The 24,813-nt window shown below is 45.4% G+C and overlaps 1 protein-coding gene across 2 annotated transcripts in view; it reads left to right on the forward strand.

Moving 5' to 3' along the window:
- Window positions 1-24,813, forward strand: part of gmds (GDP-mannose 4,6-dehydratase) — a 234,690-nt gene that overhangs the window by 16,456 nt on the left and 193,421 nt on the right. The window contains exons 2-5 of one of the 2 annotated variants that reach the window (XM_014123207.3): window positions 12,332-12,376; window positions 14,992-15,079; window positions 15,410-15,430; window positions 16,439-16,548. In XM_014123207.3, coding sequence (XP_013978682.1) covers window positions 12,332-12,376; window positions 14,992-15,079; window positions 15,410-15,430; window positions 16,439-16,548 — 264 coding nt within the window. The remainder of the gene's footprint in view (window positions 1-12,331; window positions 12,377-14,991; window positions 15,080-15,409; window positions 15,431-16,438; window positions 16,549-24,813) is intronic. The other variant, NM_001141373.1, reaches the window with a different exon arrangement.

Raw genomic sequence — 24,813 nt, forward strand, 5'->3', positions numbered from 1 at the left:
GGACAACAGACTGGGATAGGGAGCGATTTTAAATATGTCTGTAAACACACCAGCCCGCTGGTCTGTGCATACTCTGAGGACGCGGCTTGGGATGCCGTCTGGGCCAGCAGCCTTGCGAGGGTTAACATGTTTAAATGTTGTACTCACGTCAGCCGCTGAGAAGGAGAGGGGGGGGCTTAGTCTTTGTTAGCGACCCCGCTACAGTGGCACTGTATTATCCTCAAAGTGGGCAAAGAAGGTGTTTAGTTTGTCTGGAAGCGTGACGTCTGTATCTGTGACGTGGCTGTTTTTTATTTTGCAGTCTGTGATGTCATGTAGACCCTGCCACATAAGTCTTGTGTCTGAGCCGTTGAATTGCGACTCCACCTTGTCCCTGAACCGGCATTTCCCTTGTTTGATTGCCTTGCGGAGGGAATTAACTACCCTGTTTATATTCAGCCATCCCGATGTGTAACTGTATTGTTTTCTTCTTCCCCATCCCTAGTTTATTAGTATTGTACAGGAGCCAGTTGTCTTTCTGCAGGGAGAGTGTAGTTTGTCAGCCAGCACACAGCAGTATAATCTGTCTTGTAATGTGTGGTGCTCCACAGTGCTCTATGCCAGTCCTCCTAGGTCAGCTCTCCTCTGTGTTTATTGTTTTTGGCTGTGGTCATCCAGTATGGCTACGGATTCTCATCACTCCATTTTAACAAGGGGAGGATACCTACCTACCGCACACATACCCAACACCTGGTCAGTCTGAAGGGACTGGGAGTGGGAGAGCAGATCTACTAATCTCAAAACCAAATATGCCTAGGTCAAATAAATAAATATAAAAAAACATAAAAGATTGCTAGAGGACAATGTGTGTTCTCTCAACCTAAGCAGGCGTACACAGGTTTTTGTAAGTATGTATATACACTCACCGACTCGTTTATTAGGTACCGGGTAGAACCCTCCTTTGCCTCCAGAACAGTCTGAATTCTTCTGGGAAATCTACTAGGGTTCAAACGTTCCACAGGGATGTTGGTCCATGCAGATGTGATGGCATCACGCAGTTACTGGAGATTGGACGGCGGTACATTCATGCTGTGACCAGCCCGTTCCTTCTCATCCTAAAGATGCTCTATATGGTTGAGGTCTGGGGCTTGACCAGGCCACTCGACTAAACTTATCTCAGTTCACTGGTCATGATAAGTGTGACAGGGTCTAGGTCTGCTGGTTCACTGTGTCACACTGCTTTGCTTTATCTTGGCCAGGTCGCAGTTGTAAATGAGATCTTGTTCTCAACTAGCCTACCTGGTTAAATAAAGGTGAAATAAACTAAAAATAAATGAACTCACTGTCATGTTCCAGGTGATGCTTTTCCACTCCTCAGTTGTCCAGTGTTGGTGATCACTTTCCCACTGGAGCCACTTCTTCATGTGTTTAGCTGATAGGAGTGGAACCCGGTGTGGTCGCCTGCTGCAGTAGCCCATCCCTGACAAGGATCGACGAGTTGTGCGTTCCAAAATGCCATTCTACGCACCACTGTTGTACTGCTCCTTTATTTGTCGGTATGTGGCCTGCCTGTTAGCTTGCACTGTTCTTGACATTTCCTTCAACAAATTGTTTTCGCCCTTTAGGACTGCCACTGACTGGATGTTGTTTGTTGCACCGTTCTCAGTAAACCCTAGACGCTGTCGTGAGATAGGTATCTCAGCTGTTTCTGAGATACTGGATCGCAACGCCGATCATACCACGCACAGTCACTTAGGTCACTCCTTTTGCCCATTCTAGCATTCATTCGAACAGTAATTGGATGCCTGTCTGTCTGCTTTACACTGAGTGTAAAACATTAGGAAAACTTTCCACGACAGATTGACCAGGTGAAGGCTATGATCCCATATTGACGTCATGTTAAATCCACTTAAATCAGTGTAGATGCAGGGGAGGAGACAGGTTAAAGAAGGATTTTAAGCCTTGAGACAATTGAGACATGGATTGTTTGTGTGCCATTCAGAGGGTGAATGGGCAAGACAAAAGATTTAAGTGCCTTTGAACGGGTTATGGTAGTGATGTCAGGCGCACCGGTTTGAGTGTGTCAAGAACTGCAACGCTGCTTTTTCACGCTCAACAGTTTTTCGTTTTTATATCAAGAATGGTCCACCAGCCAACTTGCCACAACCGTGGGAAGCATTTGAATCAACATGGGCCAGCACCCCTGTGGAACGCTTTCGACACCTTGTAGTCCATGCTCTGATATAATTGAATCATCAACACACGTGCATTAGCTCAAACCAGTCAGGCAGCAGAACTGTGCCCAGACCCCAACTCTCTGTGTGTGTCTGTGTGTGTGTGTGTGTGTGCGCAGACTCCAGAAAACCAGTTCCATTTATGACCTAGACCCCCACATCCTGTTATTCACTACTAAAATGTCAACAACTATTTTTTTCATCACCTTTTTTTTCTCTCTCTCTCGCTTGCTTTTTATGTGCCCAGTCAGGACACAGTGGAGCCTGTGTGAGGTAGAGAGAGGAAAAGGTGGGCTCAGTTTTGAGCTGACTGAGTCACTGCTCGTTTTCTGAACATTCCCCTTTTCCCCTCTATCTCTCCTCCCTCTATCTCTCCTTCTTCCTCCATCTCCCTCAAAAGGTAGACCTTAGATGCCAACCCATTCCATAGTGCCAGGGTGTTGGACTGGGGGCACTGCCCAGTAACCATTCTACCCTACACCACCCTGGTCTTCTGTGTGTGTGGCTTAGTGAGTGGAGTGAAGGGGGGGTGGATGTGGGTTAGAGAGTGGAGTGAAGGGGGGGTGGGTGGATGTGGGTTAGAGAGTGGAGTGAAGGGGGGGTGGGTGGATGTGGGTTGGTGAGTGGCGTGAAGGGGTGTTGGATGTGGGCTAGAGAGTGGAGTGAAGGAGCAGTTGATGTATGTGGGTTAGAGAGTGGAGTGAAGGGGGGGGGGGGGGGTGGATGTATGTGGGTTAGAGAGTGGAGTGAAGGGGTAGTTGATGTGTGTGGGTTAGAGAGTGAAGGGGTGGTGTGTTAGGGAGGGTCTGGAGTTTAGCTGGGTCAGGGGATGCAGATGGGAACAAGGCTGCTAACAGAGCAGAGCTGTAACTGGCTCTCCTGTTGCTCCCGTCCCGCCCCAGTCCACACAGGCTCTACAGTACCAGGACTCTACCTATCACCACCCACCCACAGGCTCAGACCTCACCTCACCTGACCAAGCTCAGCTTGGTAAGCCCAGTCAGACCTTGTAGAAGTCAAACTAAACAGGTGTTGTCCTGAATTCTGCTCCTGTTACCCAGCTTTTCCAGACTGGAAATATACAGCGAGCCTATGCCTATAATGTTTAATATGGTTCAAGCTGTGTTTGTCAGGTGTGTGTATGTGTTTGACTATATAGTGTAGTAGGATATTATGGTGCCGCAGGCCTTCCCCCACTATGTCAGATTCAGTCTTTTACCATTATTACGTCACACTGTGATGTTACCAAGTACAAATATTGATATCAACCTGGCCAGATTGTACGATTTGCTTCAATTTTGGCTTCAGGTTCTGCGATCACCTTACGAGGATTCATCAGCCGACGTAGGCTACGTTACCTGCAGTGGTGTATTTGACTTGCGACAGCATCACCAGTGCAATCCAATCTTATGCACAAGTGAAGTGAGTTCAGAAAAACTGAAAGTATGAATCTTAGAAGTAGTTTTCACATAGGCTACAAACTTTATATTTCTAAAATCAGAATCAAATAAACAAGATTATTAGGGAAATTGTTCTTGCAAAGCGTATAACTCTTTAAATCGAACTATTGTATTAATCTGACTATTCACAACAAACGTATTATTGTGGACATACTCAGTGCTGGCCATGTTCCTATTGGCCAGTCACCGGGATTGGCTTGTAACACCAGCCATACTTCATGATGAAGGCTACACTTCTGACACTGGTAGATCTTTGTCGGAGACTACGACCGCTCGTAGTGGTACTGAACCAGCAGACCTCGACCCTGTCACACTGAACGAGCCAAGACGTAGTGGTACTGAATCAGCAGACCTAGACCCTGTCACACTGAACGAGCCAAGACGTAGTGGTACTGAACCAGCAGACCTAGACCCTGTCACACTGAACGAGCCAAGACGTAGTGGTACTGAACCAGCAGACCTAGACCCTGTCACACTGAACGAGCCAAGACGTAGTGGTACTGAATCAGCAGACCTAGACCCTGTCACACTGAACGAGCCAAGACGTAGTGGTACTGAACCAGCAGACCTAGACCCTGTCACACTGAACGAGCCAAGACGTAGTGGTACTGAACCAGCAGACCTAGACCCTGTCACACTGAACGAGCCAAGACGTAGTGGTACTGAACCAGCAGACCTAGACCCTGTCACACTGAACGAGCCAAGACGTAGTGGTACTGAACCAGCAGACCTAGACCCTGTCACACTGAACGAGCCAAGACGTAGTGGTACTGAACCAGCAGACCTAGACCCTGTCACACTGAACGAGCCAAGACGTAGTGGTACTGAACCAGCAGACCTAGACCCTGTCACACTGAACGAGCCAAGACGTAGTGGTACTGAACCAGCAGACCTAGACCCTGTCACACTGAACGAGCCAAGACGTAGTGGTACTGAACCAGCAGACCTAGACCCTGTCACACTGAACGAGCCAAGACGTAGTGGTACTGAATCAGCAGACCTAGACCCTGTCACACTGAACGAGCCAAGACGTAGTGGTACTGAATCAGCAGACCTAGACCCTGTCACACTGAACGAGCCAAGACGTAGTGGTACTGAACCAGCAGACCTAGACCCTGTCACACTGAACGAGCCAAGACGTAGTGGTACTGAACCAGCAGACCTAGACCCTGTCACACTGAACGAGCCAAGACGTAGTGGTACTGAACCAGCAGACCTAGACCCTGTCACACTGAACGAGCCAAGACGTAGTGGTACTGAACCAGCAGACCTAGACCCTGTCACACTGAACGAGCCAAGACGTAGTGGTACTGAACCAGCAGACCTAGACCCTGTCACACTGAACGAGCCAAGACGTAGTGGTACTGAACCAGCAGACCTAGACCTTGTCACACTGAACGAGCCAAGACGTAGTGGACTTTCTATTCCACAGAGAAAATTGGAGGTTTATATAAACCTTTTTAATATTGGCAAGGCAGCTGTGTTCTCTCCACCAATCTGTCGTCATCACCTCGGTCCACACAGTGCTTTCTGTTGTTACTCTCCTCTTTGCCATCATTGTTTTGGTGCTCATTGGCTATTGGCAGAAGTCTTTGCCCAATCATGTCGTGGCACTGCTCATACTACAAGATGCACAACCAAAATGTCAGAAAATGATCAGGACATCCGACAGAGGTCTGGAGAACGGAACAGTCATCGGTGAGTCCTTGACCAGCTCAAAGTACCTGAGTCCCAAGGTACTGATCCTAGTGCAAGTTCATTCAATTTCACCCTGATCATTAGAATTTGTCTGGGACGACAAAATTGTGTAGTGTATGCCCGGCATTAGTGAGATGGTAGTAAGTTTGGGAAGAGTTGAGATGTCACTTGGCCTAGATATTCCTTCCTGAATCCTGAGCCTTCCTAGAAGCCCTCCCTGGACACAGAGCCATCCCATTCCCAGATCCTGGAAAATCATTTCCAACCTCTCACATTCCTCTCTCCACCTGGCGCTGCTGTGGCATTCTCCCTCTGCTCTCTCTCCTTTCATCCTCTTTCTCTCTTTTTCCCCTTTCTCTCGCTCTTTTTCTATTGCTCCTTTTTTGCTCGCTCTTTTTCTACCCTTTTTCTCTCTCTGTTTATCTCCCTCACCCTGCCTCTCTCTGTCCCTAGACTCCCTGGCCCTCTCCTACTTTTCCCCCTCCTCCTCCTCCCTCTAACAGAAAACAAAGAATAACAGTGTTATTTCATTTTTATTCTGCCCTTCAGTCTCTGTGATATATATCCCCCCTAACAGGGCAGTAGAATACTGAGGCCCTTGTCCCTGATGTGGAATCTCCATACAGGAATATACCATCTGGATATACCATCTCACACTCAGAGGGGGGTTCCCTAACACCGGTGGGGTCGTAAGGTTGCGACGATACCATAAATCTCCAGGCTAACTACTGTTCATAAATTGTGACTGGCCGAGGGCCGAAACATTTTGCTATTTGTCTTGTGGTGGCCTCAGGACCTCAGGCTACTGTGATTGGTTGAGCTGCAGGGGTCAGAGAATGATCTGGGGTGTGAGTTATAGGTGACCACCTCAGTGCTAAAGCAAGGGGTCCACTCTGTGCTGTGTTCTCCGCTGGATGGCTTAGTATGAGTACAGGACAGGACAGGGAGGGGGAGGAAGGTGAGGGCTTAAGAGGCTGGCTTCCGTCCCCCTCTCTCTCTGGTCAGTAATAAAATGGGCCTTTACTTTGTTTTGGGGTATTACTCTGCTTTTTTTTTACTTGTCTAGGAAAACAACACCGTGTTTTGATACACCCCACAACCTTTCTGATGTGCAACCTACATCCTACAAACTCCTCCTTATTTTTTTGTGGGCATTTGATACACTGCTCTTCTCCCCCCCCCCCCCCCGTTCCAAAGACAGCGTTCAGTAATAGCCACACAAGGGGGACTGAGAGGTTGTTGGAATGCCAGGAATAATAATCAGAAAGTGAAGAATCCGTGCACATCTCCTCTGTGATCCCTCCTCCGTTGCTCGTAATCGCTCCTGATCGCCCCTCCAAGGCTGATTCTGCCTCGGAATGAGATCTGGAGATCTGACAGGATTCAATAAAGAAAGAAAGGTTATATGTGGGAGCAGATCCTAAGGTCTAAATCGTACCATCATAGTGATGCTATATAGCCGACCCTTTTCACATTACTGAGCAAAAATGAGCCAAGCTGGTTAAAGGTTAATGTAAAAAATAAAATATTAGACCCATCGCTGTAGTGTGAATCTGGCATCAGTCTCTTCCGGACATATATTTGCCTTGTGAGACTTTTATGGTAGCGAGGCTAGGGCTAAGCTAACCAAGTATGAGCTAATGCCCTTATAGGTGTTCTCTTCTATATCCTGCTGCCATGAATATGAAATAGAAGTCAAGGTGTTAATAAGAGAGAGTGTGTGTGGGGCCAGCAGGGCCATGTCTGTCACGCCCCACTGTGAGAAGTCGTAAAGTGATGGATTTCCTGTGAGGACAGGAAGTGCCATCAGAGCTCCCTCACTGATTACAGAAACACATTGGAGTATGTGAAGTAGTTCTGCACGCGCTCAGTCAGTCGTTTGTAACAGTGAAATGCCTGGTTTGGGCTAAAGGATCGGGATAGTGCTCACTCTAACAGAATACTGTATGCATAATGCTCATTTACTCTCTGTCTGAGTGTGTTTGTGTGTCTGTGTTAGGGCTGTGACGATACTGGTATCGCAGTATGTTTTCCATGGCAAAAATGAAAGCAGATGCAGACTGAACTCTTTGGTCCTTTAAAAACCTGCTGTATGTGAAATACTGTGTGCCATAGCTGGGAAAATAAATACATGTGACTGTGGATGACAACATAATGTTTCCAACATTAGGGCTGCTTTCCTAAAGAAGTGAAATCAGCTTTGTTTTCCATACTAACGAGTATCTGATACTGGTATCGTCCTGGACCTAGTCTGTGTGTGTGAGCTTGTGCATGCTATACTACGTGTCCTGTGGTCTGTGATTGCAGTTTCATTAAAGTCTGTCAGCTCTAATTGCAGCCCAGTGGTGTGTCTGGCAGCCTCTCTCTTTGGTCTAAAGAAAGCACATTAAAATGATTTATTTATACACACTGACAAATTAACACGCTCTGTATGTGTACACACACACCCATCGCATGCCTAATACACACACACACACACACATCACAGCTGTCTCTATACAGACATATTGTACATCTATTCTTCTCATCCCCAATATATTTGACACTCCTGAATAACTTAGATAAATATAATATAGCCTCTACTTGGAAAAGAGTCCAGTCACAAAGAGCCTGCAATAAAGCCTTATTTCAATCTTACGCCAGCAGGGGGAGCCAGACTATCTTTCTATGGAGCATCGCTTATTTAAAAAAAGAATTAATTTAACTAGGCAAGTCAGTTAGGAACAAATTCTTATTTACAACGATGGCCTACTCCAGCCAATTGTTCACCTCCCTATGGGACTCCCAATCACGGCCAGATGTGTTTTAGCCTGGATTCGAACCAGGGACTGTAGTGATGCCTCTTGCACTGTGACGTAGTGCCTTAGAACGCTGCGCCACTCGGGAGCTGGCTTATGTCTCTCCATCTTTCTATTTGAGCTCTGTCATGTTTTTCTCTCACTCTTTCTCTCCTCCCTCCACCTCTTCTCGCTCTCTCTCTCTCTCCCCCTCCATCTCTTCTCTCTCTCTTTCTCTACTGAGGCATGGCCATGTTTATATAGTCATAACAAACACAATCACTGGGTCTTGCACTATGGGAGAATGTGATGCATTAGCAACTGTACAACTAGACTGAGATGCTATCAGTGTTGTTGGTAATCGGTAGTGGGATGTGGGTAATGGATGATACTGTATTGGAAGGAATCACGGGAGTTGGAATTGCTTTACCATAGTAAGAGAACCTTGCTAAAATAATGTATTATGTTTTGTCCATGCTTTCACTAATGGTCTGCACTAATTCAAATTCACACACTATGCCTTCACTTTGACCATTGATGCCAAGTCAATGCTTTGGATCTAATGGTGGACTTATAGGCGTTGCTGATGAGCTAACATGGCAAACATACTTCATACACATGGATTGGTTTGGCAAGCCTCGGCATTGTTCATTTGGCTAGTTACATTTAAAAAAAATTACATTTTAGTCATTTAGCAGACGCTCTTATCCAGAGCGACTTACAGTAGTGAATGCATACATTTCATTTCATGCATTTTAGGTAGTTAGGTAGTGTGTTGAATCTTTAGTTGGAACACACACACATAAAGTCTAACTTTACTATCCTTTTGGATTCCAAAAGTCCTCACAAGGATAGTAAAACAAGGAAAAGTTGACAAGTAGGCACAATTTGCTGGTCCCCAAAAGAAAAAATGCTATTTTAGGCTCAGGGTTTAGGAGTAGGGTTACAATTAGTGTTCATTTTAGGGTTAAGGGTTGGTGTTAGGGAAAATAGGATTTTGAATGTGAATAAATGTTTTGGTCCCACCCTGGATAGTAAAACGTGTGTGTAAAGGGAAACTCTTATTCTATTTCCTCTGTATCCCACTATTGGACAGTATAGTCTATAACACCTCATCAGGTTCAGGTCTGTACTATGTAACTGTGGTCCTGGACTGGAACAGGAGGATTCCTCCCAAATTACACCCTAGTCCATATATATTGCACTGCTTTTGACCAGGGTCCATATGGTTGTCATTTCTGACGCAGCCCTGCCAGAGGACTATGGGAAATACATCTGGCAGCACTGCTCTCCCCCTGGGCTAAAATCGCCTCCGCTCAGCATTCAGTTGTATTGTCTCCTTGTCACTACGTGTGGCGTGGCATACACCTGGGGCTTGTGATTGGTTGGCTGGTTTGAGGTGGGGTATACAGTATCTCACTGGACCTGTCTGATACAGGTGTGCTGTACATGCCCCCTTCAGGTGTGTCTCACACACTGCACCCTGAGAACAGAATTTCTCATTATTCACTAATCAGACTCCCACAGATACCTATGTTGTTCACTTAGTTTCCGACCCCGAGGGAAAGATAGCAGTAAGTATGGTTAATGCACACCACAGTCCCATTATTGTGGATAGTCTGATTAATATAATAGTTTGTTTAAAAGCCTGCTTTGCAAGAAGAACGATTTCTCTAATAATCATGTTTACATGGACACCTCTGAAATCAGGCTACCTGATGGGATTTAGATAAATGCAGAAAATAAGAGGGAGGCTCGCGCTACTGGTGCTGGCCCATGCCCATATCACAGACGCTGGAACACAGATTACGCTGTTTACACTGCTGGAACACAGATTACGCTGTTTACACTGCTGGAACACAGATTACGCTGTTTACACTGCTGGAACACAGATTACGCTGTTTACACTGCTGGAACACAGATTACGCTGTTTACACTGCTGGAACACAGGTTACGCTGTTTACACTGCTGGAACACAGGTTACGCTGTTTACACTGCTGGAACACAGGTTACGCTGTTTACACTGCTGGAACACAGGTTACGCTGTTTACACTGCTGGAACACAGGTTACGCTGTTTACACTGCTGGAACACAGGTTACGCTGTTTACACTGCTGGAACACAGGTTACGCTGTTTACACTGCTGGAACACAGGTTACGCTGTTTACACTGCTGGAACACAGGTTACGCTGTTTACATGTCCTAATAATTCTAAAGATGCCTCAGAAAACCAGATGTTTTAATCGGCGTGTAGAGACAAGCAGAGTTGTGTTTACATGACTATTGCCATAATTAGTTTAATATCGAATTATTAGTGTGCATGTAAACATACTCAGTGACAGATAGATCAGTCAGATCCTCCAATCCCTTGACCCCTGACCCAACTGTCACCTCTCTGACCAATGGAATTTGTGTTTGGTCTAGTTGCTGAAGAGCTGTCTGATTAGGGTGTTTTGGCCCAAAATGAGACTCAGGGGGTTTTCTGGTGTAGAGAGGGCCTCACTGGGAGCACTAGGTGTGCTGTTCAGATAGTGTGTGTGTATGCATCTGCCCACCTCCCCTGGCTCCCCATAACAGGAAACCGAGCGGTGAGGCCAGGGTTTATGGGCTAAAACGGCCTCAAAAGAGCCTCTTGTTTTCAAACATTAAACCAACTCTTCATGTTTTTTTCCGTAATTCATTTGGCACGTTGATGTTTGACACTGGCACAGGGTCAGGAAAACATGACAGGACCCGGGGGCCAGAGCATTGAATGGCGCAAGGTTATGGAGTTAGGCTGTGCGTCCCAAATGGCACCCTATTCCCTATATAGTGGACAACTTTTGACCAGGACCCTGGAACGCATAGGGTACCATTTGGGATGCACCTGGGAAGGGAGAGGCTACATGGTGTGGTGCCAGGCTGGTGTGGTGTCAGGCTGGCAGTACCAACCGATCTCTGGGTACCAACTACCAAGTCAGGCTGTGCTCAGTCAGGCTTCAGTGCCACCCTCCATAGAGCTAGACCCAGAACCAAAGAGCCAGAGCCCCCTCCTGAACCACAGTAAAGCCACCTGAACCACAGTGAACCCACCTGAACCACAGGGAACCACAGTGAGCCCACCTGAACCACAGTGAGCCCACCTGAACCACAGGGAACCACAGTGAGCCCACCTGAACCACAGTGAGCCCACCTGAACCACAGTGTACCACAGTCAGCCCACATGGACCACAGTGTACCACAGTGAACCCACCTGGACCACAGTGAACCCACCTGGACCACAGTGAACCCACAGTGAACCCACCTGGACCACAGTGAACCCACCTGGACCACAGTGAACCCACCTGGACCACAGTGAACCCACAGTGAACCCACCTGGACCACAGTGAACCCACCTTGCCAAAGCAGGGGCTGAATAGAGCTGATCCCTCATACTGTGGTGACCACTGAATCCACCTGAACTACACTGAACTCCATCCTATGATACTGGTCTATTCTGAACTGTGGTAGACGGCCCATAATGAGTGAGGTTTCATACTGATCTCCTCTGACAGTGCTTAGCTGCACTAACCTAACCATGATAGGCAATGAGCTACACATCCCTCTGACTTGAGTGGTGGACCATAGAAATAGACTGAGTAAAACGGTCTTGGAACCTCTGACCTTGGCAATTTTGGCTGATAAATTCATTTGAATTATATGTGGTGGGTAGGCTATGTTTATATCCTTAGCTCACAGCTCCCATGGAGTCTATACCCAGGCCGGGGACTCATGATGGTTGTTGTCATTTGGAGCTGGAAAGACAGCACAAACTGATCTGGGACCAGGTTACTCCAACGTTGCTTGGCCTTGGTTGGTAGACTGAAGTTTACTTCTCTTCCAACTTTCTTCCTCACATGTTCCCCTCTGGTCTGGATGGCCAGAGGTCTGTGGCCAAATCACCCCCAGACCTGGAGAGGAAGTGGAGGGGAATGGGGGTGGGGTTGTGGGTGGGTAGGTAGGTGGAGGAGACTGGGATGGAGGTTAGGGAGAGGGAATACCATGACTGGTTTGGAATGTTCCAGAATATGCAGTCTGAGGGGGGAGAAGAGAACTTAGGCTACATGGGTACAAGACCTTATTGAATGGGTGAAAACACACTCCAACACACACAGTCATGCATGTGTTGCTCTCTAACAGACCTGTGTGTTTTGTCTGTGTTTCAGGATGGCTCCTACCTGGCTGAGTTCCTGCTGGAGAAGGGCTATGAGGTGAGAGCGACTCCCAGGGAGAGGCTCCCAGACTGGGATACACACCCTGCCTCTCTCTTCTGTGCTCCAGACATCCACACTGCTATACACACGCACCCATTCCCTAGATAAGCTCTAACCGAAATTCCAAACAGAGCTGCCGAGAGAAGACTGACAGGCAGACTCACACCTTAGTCACATCAGATATATATTTTTTTATTTTAAATTGAACCTTTATTTAACTAGGCAAGTTAATTTGAACTTTTAACAAGGCACACGTGCTAATTGAAATGAAGCACTATTCTCTCCAATCTCATATAACATTTGAGAAAAGGCTCAGTGCCGTTCACTTCGCTAGGGGAGGGTGCAGGACTATTGAAAACGGAGGTGCCAGTAATTGTGACACCTATTTTTATCTGATTTTGTTTTATTAACTTGTTAAACAACATTTCTTTCTCTGAGCAATTGTCTTAGTATATTTTTTGGAGCATACAATATAGCTCAGTATTTGTATGATTTATTTTATACTGTCTTTTTTGCTCATCTTTATCGAGGGTGCCAATGATTTTGGACCTGCCTGTAACCTTTGTAACCTCTGTGTGACACTGGCTCTGTTAACCTCTGACCTTTAACCCCCGAGGTTAGACCATTAACCAGGAAATGGCTGTTATTATATGGCCAGGAGTGCGGTCATTCATCACTTTCACCTGTTGCTGTTACACACTGTTCTCAGCACAGCTCCATCAAAATCAACATGGCCTGTTGGTCACACAGTTTTACAGGGGGCTGCTGACTGAATAGGAGTACGTAGCTAAAACTCTTGCTATGTGACTTCTTAAAACGAATTTACATCAGACACTAACATTCCCACACTCTCCATGCTAGCTCTGGATCTGTTTTCTCTACAGTAGCTGAATGATTTCATTTCCCCTGGATGGTCAGCAGGATCCCCCCGCCCCCAACTTTTACATATTGGATTTAGCAGATGCTTTTATCCAGAGTGAAATATAATTAGTACATTTAATAAAGGTAGGTAAAACAACCACGTATCACCATCATTGCACGTAAAGCCTTCTTCAAAATAGCCGATATCTTCACAATCGGGGGATGATCGAGGCGCAGGCAGGAAGTGGAGAGTGAATAAAGGAAGTGAGGTCCGGGCACGATGTCCTCTCAGTAATGTGCTCCCAGTCATACCAGCCCTGCTCTTGTGGAACCAGCCCACAGTGGACAGGAAGTGTCTTCAGGCACCACAGGAAGTGGCTCTGCTCCAGGCTCCAGACTAGGGACTCGTTGCGAGGGGGGATGATAGAGAGACGGACAGGCAGGCAGGAAGTGGAGAGTGAATAAAGGAAGTGTGGTCAGGGCACAATGTCCTCTTAGCTGGGGAACTGGGGAGCACATTACTATCTCTTCACAACAGAGCTTCCTATGCATCACCAGAACTCCCCCAAAACCACTTCCCTACTCCCTCACATGTAGATTGGGAGATGGGGAAGGAGAATGTTTGGAGATTGTCATGGATCCAATCTATCTCCTAGAGTCAGGGGTTGGAACCAAAATTATTTTCCAATCGTTTCGTTCTGAGCAGAACTACTATTTACTATTTTCTTTTTTTTCGTTCCACTTTTCCGACCAGCCATATAAAGTTTGATCCCCTAAACAAGTACCGGTTTACTTTGTTCCTTTCTGTTCCTTTTTAACCTGTGAAACCAAGTGTTTTACATTTAGCTCATTAAATGACTTCACCAATCAGTGCGGATAGAGCAGACAAGCTAGTTGATTACATGCGTGATGGACAGACAAGTGTAGCCCATGTGGAGAGAGAGCTAGAGAGGGTTGAGGAGGAGACTTGAAACGCTGGACATCTTGTTATGACATGCATTATACAAATTAGTTCCACAGAATTAAACCTAGGAGGAGCGCCTTCTATGGAGGAACTTTGAATGTCCTTTGACATAGCTTGAGATGGCTAACAAGCTTGTGTGTGCAAAGCGGCACCAGAATTAAAAACACGTCTTACCTTTTTGTAGTTAATAAATCCAATGTGAAACGTGATAACTAGGCCTATGGTATCTTTAACTAGCATTGAAAAAGTTAATCCCTTCTTCTCTAGCTAATAAAAAATCTCTCCCTATCTTCTGAATCAAGCTTGTAACGTCAGTACAGTAGCCTATGGCAACGTCAGTACAGTAGCCTATGGCAACGTCAGTACAGTAGCCTATGGCAACGTCAGTACAGTAGCCTATGGCAACGTCAGTACAGTAGCCTATGGCAACGTCAGTACAGTAGCCTATGGTTCAGAGGGGGGAGGGGCAGGTAGCCTAAGCACACGCACGCAAAGATTTAGAATAATTTTGTCAGTGACCGAGTGAGGGCTTTGCATAGGTGCTTTGTTGCATTTGTTGGGGGACTAGAAAAAAAATGCCTGGAACGTAAAATAACGTTATTATTAACCAGTTCACATGCTTTTAAAATAATGGTTTTGTTCTAGAACAGTATGGATCACTTTTGTTCCATTTCTGTTCCTTGAAAAACATCAGATGTGTCCCTGATCCCGTTATAACTGCTGCCCAGAGCACACACACACTGTGTTTTATGTCTGTGTTGACTGTGTAGTGTGTATCCCCCTGCAGGTTCACGGTATCCTGCGTAGATCCAGCTCTTTCAACACTGGTCGTATAGAGCACCTGTACCAGAACCCCCAGACACACACTGAGGGAAGTAAGTACTGACCTTCAACCTTCTGACCTTCAACTCCTGTTTAGTTACAGTTCAGCTGGAGCGTTAAAGTTACTCTCTTTATATACTCTTCATATAAAAACAATACAAATGATTTAGTAGTATAAGGTATTGTTAACTTCACAATTAAGTTGGGGTAAGCCTAGCCAACTAGGAAAATATGAGCCATACTAAAAAAGTTGCCATACTAAAATGCCCAGTTTTATTTTTGCTACGTAGATGTGCAGTGATAGAATGATAACAGCATTACTGGAAGTTTGTTGAGCTCCTCTAACTTATCTACATCTAACTCGTTATCGTTATTATCACCAGAGGATGGAACTACAGGTGGCCGTAAGTGTCATTTTACAATGAATCAAACAGGTTGATTATCTGAAATGGGAAAATGAGTGTCTTCTGAACAGTAGCCTCCACTATTGCTACTCTGATTATACCCATCTCTTTAGTTTCTCTTTTTGGTGTTGATGCTGTCTCATTCACTGTAATACTGGAAAAAAACGAATAGTAAATTAAATGTAATGGTGAAAAATGCCATCTCTGTGTTTGGGATAATAGTCACATTAACATCAAAAACCAGACATAGAACTTTGCTCTATAGCGCCAGTCGTGTGGGTATGCCTTAAGATGAAGGGGTGTTTTACTCTCCGAGATCTCTCTTACAAGCTTTCAGATTTCAGTTTTCAAATTCTCAGAACACTCGGACAGAGAGATGTGATTGGTGAGACCTGACAGCCATTGATGATGTCACTATTAGCCATTTTATCTTCAGGCACTGTAACAAACTTGGCAAACTTTTCTAATCACCCTCTCTGTCATGACTGTGCTCTTTTTTTCTTTTCTTCTTCCATTGAGTTGACCTATGAACTCGAACTCCTATCTCCTTACTGTGTATTATCATTGTAAACAGTATCTATTATGTGAATCAGATCATCTTTGCCCAGATGAGGCAAAACTCCATTGAGAAGTGATTCACTGAATCCAGTGCTTGAATCCAGTCAACTGACAAGATTCACTCAACTTTACCGGAACAGAAATTCCCAAAGGCCACCCACCCAAATTATCTTCCCGTTAACGTAGTATCATCTACTCAAACTGTACATTTGTTTCAGGTAGTGTGATGTCGAGCTTTTCAACAGATGTGGGTCAGGGTGTGTGGGTCAGCTTATAATAGTTGTTATAAGCTGTCATTGTCTTATGTCAGGGTGAGGGCACCTGTCAGAACACAATGAATGGATACAACTTTTCCTGTGGTGTTGGTGAGCTCTTTATGGTACCTGGGTGAGGTGTATAGTTATTACTGCACTTAGTAAGAGGGTGTGTGTGTGTGTGTGTGTTTCTCAGACATGAAGCTACACTATGGGGACCTGACAGACAGTACTTGCCTGGTGAAGATCATCAACCAGGTCAAACCTACAGAAATCTACAACCTGGGAGCCCAGAGCCACGTCAAGGTAGGACATCTACTTCCACAATGCTTTACAGTAGACTTTATTCACACCATGGACATGATCGTTCTAAATCCAGGCTAGCTCGGGGTATGTGTTCCAGTCTAGTGCTGAAACTTTCCTCATGTTTATTCGAGCATAGGAAAAATAGCCTTGACTTTTGGCGTAATGAATTTGAATTCTCTCTGAATGTTTTTTTTACTATTATATATTTTTTTTAATTCCCGTTTGTATTAACTGCTACGTGGGTCATAATATTGTTGAACTAGAAACCCATGCTGAAACATGGTAATCGGGGCTGTAAATCTGGAGAGGATATTGGGGTTGATGAGGCAGGATGTAGTGGTTCTTGTCTGTGCGTGTGGCACAATGTCCCTTTTGTTGGAGATCTCCTCCAGTGGATCCCAGGAGAACCCTGTGTAACGCCTACACCTCCTGTACTGCCCCTGCAGACTCTGGGATCTGAACAACACAAAGAACCGCATTCTGTGTTCATGGATGTGTGGGAAATGGAGTGAAGTGTGTGTGTGTGTGTGTGTGTGTGTGTGTGTGTGTGTGTGTGTGTGTGTGTGTGGTGCATGTTTGAGAGAGACCTTGACTTTGCTCTAAACCACCTATGTGGACGATCCTTCCTGGACCCAACATGGACACATACATACAGAGTAGTTTCTGTATTTATTTGTTTCTGTTTCTTCACTAGTGAACCTATGCCATCCTGGACTCCTGAGTCGCTGGCTGGCTAATAGACGAGCCCTCTGGATTACTAGCAGGAAACCATAGTGACGTTTCCAGTCTCACCAGAGAGGAAAAGATCAGGAGCTACTCATCTCTCTACCTCCCCTTCCTGTCTCTGTGTCAGAGCATTGCATTTCTTTATTTCCAGGGAAACCTGGGATAGTTAGCCCTGTGTGAGTCAGTCTATTAAATCTCTGTGTTTTCGTGTGAGTTTGTCTGAGTGGGTGCTTGTTTCCTCCGAGTCCTAAAGAACAGTACTGCTAGGAGGGAGTGGTTAGGGAATTGTGTACGGACACTGGAGGGCTAGGGACCCAGCCAGCTGCAACATCAAAAGACAATCATTAAACAAACACAGCAAACATACGGGTTTTCATTATTAAGATACTTATCTGTATCTACCGTAACAGGGCTTTGCTCTGAGCTCTGTGTCCAGTCTTAAACCTATTGTGTCTCTATCTAATTTTATTACAGTCACTATTACGCTAGACTTCTGTCATCTGAATCTGCATTTAAAATATATTAGTTGTAAACTTCCCTTTTGAAATATGCATGATGCTGTGTGAATATAGGTGTGGATAGGGTGTTGATATGTAGATGGCGAGAGAGGGATGGGACACGGAGGGGGTGACGTTGAGTGAGAGGTTGTCTTCCTGACACCACACTCCGAGTGCCCTCACCTCTTCGATGTAGGCTGTCTCGTTGTTGATCAAGCCCACTACTGTTGTCGTCTGCAAACTTGATGATTGAGTTGGAGGCGTGCATGGCCACGCAGTCGTGGGTGAACAGGGAGTACAGGAGAGGGCTGAACATACCCTTGAGGGGCCCCAGTGTTGAGGGTCTCTCAAAGCACTTCATGATGACAGAAGTGAGTGCTACGGGGCAGTAGTCATTTAGTTCAGTTATATTTGCTTTCTTGGGTACAAGAACAATGGTAGCCATCTTGAAGCATATGGGGACAGCAGGATGGGGAGCGATTTAAATATGTCAGTAAACACACCAGCCAGCTGGTCTGTGCATACTCTTGAGGACGTGTCTATGGATGCCGTCTGGGCCAGCAGCCTTGTGAGGGTTAACAAGTTTAAATGTTTTACTCCCATCAGCCACTGAGAAGGGGGGGGGGCGCAGTCTTTGTTAGCGATCTGCGATGGTGCGACTGTATTATCCTTAAAGCGGGCAAAGAAGGTGTTTAGTTTCTCTGGAAGCGTGACATCTGTTTCCGTGACGTGGCTGTTTTTGTAGTCCGTGATGTCCTGTAGACCCTGCCACATAAGTCTTGTGTCTGAGCCGTTGAATTGCTACTCCACCTTGTCCCTGAATCGGCATTTCGCTTGTTTGATTGCCTTGCGGATTTGAGATGTTTAATATGAGTCTGGAAGGAGAGTTTACAGTCTAGCCAGACACCTAGATATTTGTAGTTGTCCACATATTCTAAGTTAGAATGTACACAGAATGGTGTCGTCTGCGTAGAGGTGGATCAGGGAATCACCCGCAGCAAGAGCGTCATCGTTGATATATACAGAGAAAAAAGTCGGCCCGAGAATTTAACCCTGTGGTAAATGCGGTGGATCACGCTTTCAGTTTTACGCGAAATCCTCCATCCATCCATGGTTTCTGGTTAGGGTAGGTTTTAATAGTCACAGTGGGTACAACATCCATCCACGGTTTCTGGTTAGGGTAGGTTTTAATAGTCACAGTGGGTACAACATCCATCCACGGTTTCTGGTTAGGGTAGATTTTAATAGTCACAGTGGGTACAACATCCATCCACGGTTTCTGGTTAGGGTAGGTTTTAATAGTCACAGTGGGTACAACATCCATCCACGGTTTCTGGTTAGGGTAGATTTGAATAGTTACAGTGGGTACAACATCCATCCACGGTTTCTGGTTAGGGTAGATTTGAATAGTTACAGTGGGTACAACATCCATCCACGGTTTCTGGTTAGGGTAGATTTTAATAGTCACAGTGGGTACAACATCCATCCACGGTTTCTGGTTAGGGTAGGTTTTAATAGTTACAGTGGGTACAACATCCATCCACGGTTTCTGGTTAGGGTAGATTTTAATAGTCACAGTGGGTACAACATCCATCCACGGTTTCTGGTTAGGGTAGGTTTTAATAGTCACAGTGGTTACGACATCGCCAATGCACTTATTTATAAACACACTCACCGAGTCAGCGTATAGGTCAATATTGTCCTCTGAGGCTGATGGGAACATATTCCAGTCCGCGTGATCAAAACAATCTTGGAGCGTGGCTTCCGATTGGACAGACCAGCGTTGAATGGTTCTCGTCACTGGTACGGGACGAGCAAGATGTCGTTGTGGTCGGATTTGCCGACGGGAAGGTGGGGGAGGGCTTTGTATGCATTGTGGAAGTTAGAGTAACGGTGGTTGAGAGTATTAGCCCTACGTGTCGTGCGATCAACAAGCTGATAAAATGATTTAGGGCATCTTGCTAATAAAAGACAAACTAGCGGTTTGCTGATGGAAGAAACAAACTAATAGTGTCATTATAGAACGCTTGTGGATTGATATTAAGAAGCAAAGTGAGAACGGCATCGTTGTCATCAACATTGTTGCGTGTGCTGCATTGACCATGCAGACTGAACACAAGCGTCTTGTGGTTGAGGAACATCAAATGCGCTCCTTGAGTGACGGGGCGTGGCTAGGTCTGTGTGGAAAGTGGCACGGAGAGAGATGACTCAAGTAGCAATATAAACTGTAAAAATTGACATTACACATGGTGTATCACATTTAACAACCAAACATTCAAATACCGGTACAGAAGGTAAAGTAAAAACCCAAACCGGTCCCTGCATCAATACCGGTATATCATAAAATACGGTATACCACCCTGCCCTAATCTCACTTTAGATCTGTGAGTATCTCGCACAAAAACAAGTGAGCGAGAACAATGGGGAGAGAGCGAGAGGGTAGGGAGGGAGAGATGGGAGTGTGGAGGAGTGAATTATGACAGCAGATAGTGATCTAAATGAGGGGTAGTTGTTTTAACTAGTCTTTTGTGTTTTTAATGAAAGTGTTTTTGTATGCCATGGGAATTGTCCCCTGTGTGTGTGTGTGTGTGTGTGTGTGTGTGTGTGTGTGTGTGTGTGTGTGGCCTGTCACGTTGTCTCTGTGTTTAATGGAAGCCTTAAATCAGTCTGTCATACCGATAAACCTGGGCCAATCTCACCTCAGTTTACATCTGCAAAGGTAACAAACAGGGCTTTATTTAGCCAATACACACACACACGTGCACATGCCGAAAGCATTTATGCATGCATTAATCGGAGTACTTCTTTAAGTAAGAACTGTTTTTGTCATGAAAAATTCACTGTGACTAGAGTTATTTAGAGCTCTAGATAGAAAATGATCTGATGGTGTACTGTTTGTAGATTATATGGTCTATTTGTTTTTCATAAAGCCCTGTCAGCCACTACTTTTTATACTACTTGAGGGTCCTTGTCGTCAGTTAGCGAACACTAACACGTGGCAGTCAAGTCTTTGACAGCTTACTGCTCATCTGTCAATCATCCACATGACCTGTCAAGCACTCTCACCTATCTGTCCCCCTAACCTGTCCTGCCAGGCAGAGAGGCTGGTGATGGATGGTTCCACAGAGATGGAAAACCATTCATCAAAATGACAGACGCTTGCCACACAATGATACCAATTCATCACTAACTAGCTACACCAGTCACGGCTAGTCACAGATACAGGTAACTGCCAAAATAAAGGAAATGCCAACATAAAGTGTCTTAATATGGCGTTGGGCCACCATGAGCTAGAACAGATTCAATGCACCTTGGCATAGATTCTTCAAGTGTCTGGAGGTCTATTGGAGGGATGTGAACCCATTTGGTGTTTTGTTGATGGTGATGGAAAACACCGTCTTAGGCGCTGTTCCAGAATCTCCTATTAGTGTTCAATTGGGTTGAGATTTGGTGACTGAGACACACACACACTAAACCCCCTATGCTTCTTTAAGACCCCTCTTTCAAGTCCCTGATCTCTTCTAGCCATGGTAGCCAAAATAATGACCAAATGGGCATTTTTATACCTGACCCTAAACATGGGATGTTCACTGCTTCATTTACTCAGGAACCACACCTGGGTGAAAGCACCTGCTTTCAATATACTTTGTATCCCTCATTTACTCAAGTGTTTCATTTATTTTGTAAGTTACCTGTACAGGGTGTACACGCTAATTTGTTTTTTTTGTCTGTGCCTGTGTGTGTGCGTGCGTGCCTGTGTGTGTGCGTGCGTGCCTGTGTGTGTGTGTGCGTGCGTGCCTGCCTGTGTGTGTGCGTGCCTGTGTGTGTGCGTGCCTGCCTGTGTGTGTGCGTACGTGCGTGCGTGCGTGCGTGCCTGTGTGCCTGTGTGCGTACGTGCCTGTGTACGTGCCTGTGTGCATGCGTGCGTGCCTGTGTACGTGCCTGTGTGCATGCGTGCGTGCCTGTGTGCCTGTGTGCGTGCCTGTGTGTGTGCGTGCCTGTGTGCGTGCGTGCCTGTGTGCGTGCGTGCCTGTGTGCCTGTGTGTGCGCGCGTGATATAAAACGTTTACTTACAACACGTGTGGCTGATGTTCAGGCCAGGACGCCACTACTGCCTGTGAAGGTTTATCATTGTCTTTAAACACTGCTTATTCCAATAAAATGAGACTGTCTTACCTGAGGTAATAAAACCAAAATGTCGTGCTGATCGTTATGTTGGAATTAAACTCGCCCTCAGGGGTAAGGCTGTATAGTTGGCATCCGAAACACACTCCCTAATCGAAAACACTCCTCTCCTCGCTTCTCCTCTGCTTTCATCACACACAGGTGTGTGTGTGTGTGTGTGTGTGTGTGTGTGTGTGTGTGTGTGTTTGCGCACTCAGTGATTTAAGAGCACGTTTGGATATTTTTAAAATATGTTTATTTTATTTAACTAGGCAAGTCGGTTAAGAACAAATTCTAATTTACAATGATGTCCGACACACGGCCAAACCCTAACCCAGACGACGTTGGGCCAATTGTGCGCCACCCTATGGGACTCCCAGTCACGGCCGGTTGTGATCCAGCCTGGATGCCTCTAAAGGGATAGGCTGTTGGTCCTGTCTTAAAATCATCCATCTTCACACAATGAAACAATGAGTGCTGCATCTGATTGACTAAAATGTGTTTGTGACTGTAAATCAGGTTTTGAAGTACTGTGTACTACTTTTCTTTCACCAAACACTTTGTTTTGGGTGAGCAAGCTTTATTTAGTTCGCTCACTTGCTACCCACAACACTCGCTGCCCACAACATCTCAAGTTGAGATGACTTAACAGCTTGAAGTATCCCTGGATTGTAAACTGTCATGGTCAAAACATATTGATACAATAGTATCTAAGATGGGGAGAAGTCTGTCCATAATAAAGTGTTACTCTGCCTTTTTAACAACACTATGAACAAGGCACACCTTTGTACACCTTGACTACTGTTTACTCATGTGGTCATGTGCCACAAAAAAGGACTTAGGAAAATTGCAATTGGCTCAGAATAGGGCAGCATTGCTGTCCCTTGGATGTACACAGAGCTAATATTAATAATATGCATGTCAATCTCTCCTGGCTCAAAGTGGAGGAGAGATTGACTTCATCACTACTTGTATTTATGAGAAGTATTGACATGTTGAATGCACTGAGCTGTCTGTCTAAACTACTGGCACACAGCTCAGACAACCATGCATACCCCTGCAAAGAGAACTCTTGTGCCAAGTCCAGAACAGACCATGGGAGGCCCACAGTACTTCATAGAGCCATGACTACATGGAACTCTATTCCACATCAAGTAACTGATGCAAGCAGTACAATTTTATAAAAAAAACAGATAAAAAAGACCTTATGGAACAGCGGGGACTGTGAAGCAACACAAACATTTGCACAGACACACACACACACACACACGGTAACATGCACACTATACACACACACACACACGGTAACATGCACACTATACACACACATGCACATTGATTTAGTACTGTAGATATGTGGTAGAGGTGGAGTAGGGGCCTGAGGGTACACAGTGTGTTGTGAATGTATTGTAATGTTTTAAAAATTGTATAAACTGCCTTAATTTTGCTGGACCCAAGGAAGAGTAGCTGCTGCCTTGGCAGCTAATGGGGATCCATAATAAATACAAACACTGTTTGTGTATCTATGGCTTTCCCCCTCATTATTTGGATGATTGGGGAAAGGAATGTTAGGGGAATGTTTTGGGAAGGTTGCCGTGCCCTAGCCTCTCTTTCCACTCAGGGTTGCCTCTTCATCACCCCTGTCTGTGTGATGAGTTAACCTACAGCAGAGAGAGCGAACACACACTGCAAGGCTCATGCCGACACACACTTCCCGACATTCTGTCCCCCCTCTTGCTAAACACTTGGTAATTATTTGTGTGTGTGTGTGTGTGTGTGTGGTGAACCCCGGTGTCCTGGCTAAATTCCCAATCTGGCCCTCATACCATCCACGGCCACCGAATCATCCCCAGCTTCCAATTGGCTCATTCATTCCCCCTCTTCTCCTCTGTAACTATTCCCCAGGTCATTAAATGATAATGAGTTCTCAGTCAATTTACCTAGTAAAATAAGAGTAAAATAACATGCCAGTTCAGTTCCCAAACAAAGATGTCTCTGTGTCGTGTGTGTGTATGTGTGTGTACGTGCAAGTTCACTATGTATGTGTACTTGCGTGCGTACTGTCTGTGTGTGAGTCGATGAGCCAGCTAGGTGTCTGTCAGGCAGACAGGAGCAGCTGAGTGGTGATTTTTGACTGTTGAGCGGTTGAGGCTCTGTGAGCTTCTTTGTTTGTCTGATGTGGAACTGGATTGTGTTTTGACTTGCATAGTTCTGGCTGCCATCACAGCTCTAAAATCCCCAAACGAGATACTGCACATTTGAGAGAGAGATGCCTGATCCCCAGATGTTTCTCTCTCAGCCCTTCAGGGATATGTCTTCATTCACTGTGTGGATGGTGTTTACGTTTGAGAGGCATGAAGGTATTACCAGCCTGTCACCCATCACCTCCCCTGCCTCAGGGTCCAGAGGAGTGATATCTTAGCAATGTTAAATGGACGTTAGCAATGGATCTTTTGTTCCAGAGCGTGCCATTGGAACACAGGAGTGATGGTTGCTGATAATGGGCCTCTGTCGCCTATGTAGATATTCCATTAAAATCAGCTGTTTCCAGCTACAATAGTCATTTACAACCATCAACAATGTCTACACTGTATTTCTGATCAATTTGATGTTATTTTAATGGACAAAAAACATTTGCTTTTCTATTAAAAATAAGACATTTCTAAGTGACCCCAAACTTTTGAACGGTAGTGTGTGTTTGGGGTCACTTAGAAATGTCTTATTTTTAATAGAAAAGCAAATGTTTTTTGTCCATTAAAATAACATCAAATTGATCAGAAATACAGTGTAGACAATGTTAATGTTGTAAATGACTATTGTAGCTGGAAACAGCTGATTTTAATGGAATATCTACATAGGCGTACAGAGGCCCATTAAC

The sequence above is a fragment of the Salmo salar genome, chromosome 10 (genome assembly GCF_965601325.2).
Source record: "Salmo salar chromosome 10, fSalSal1, whole genome shotgun sequence".
NCBI lineage: Eukaryota > Metazoa > Chordata > Actinopteri > Salmoniformes > Salmonidae > Salmo > Salmo salar.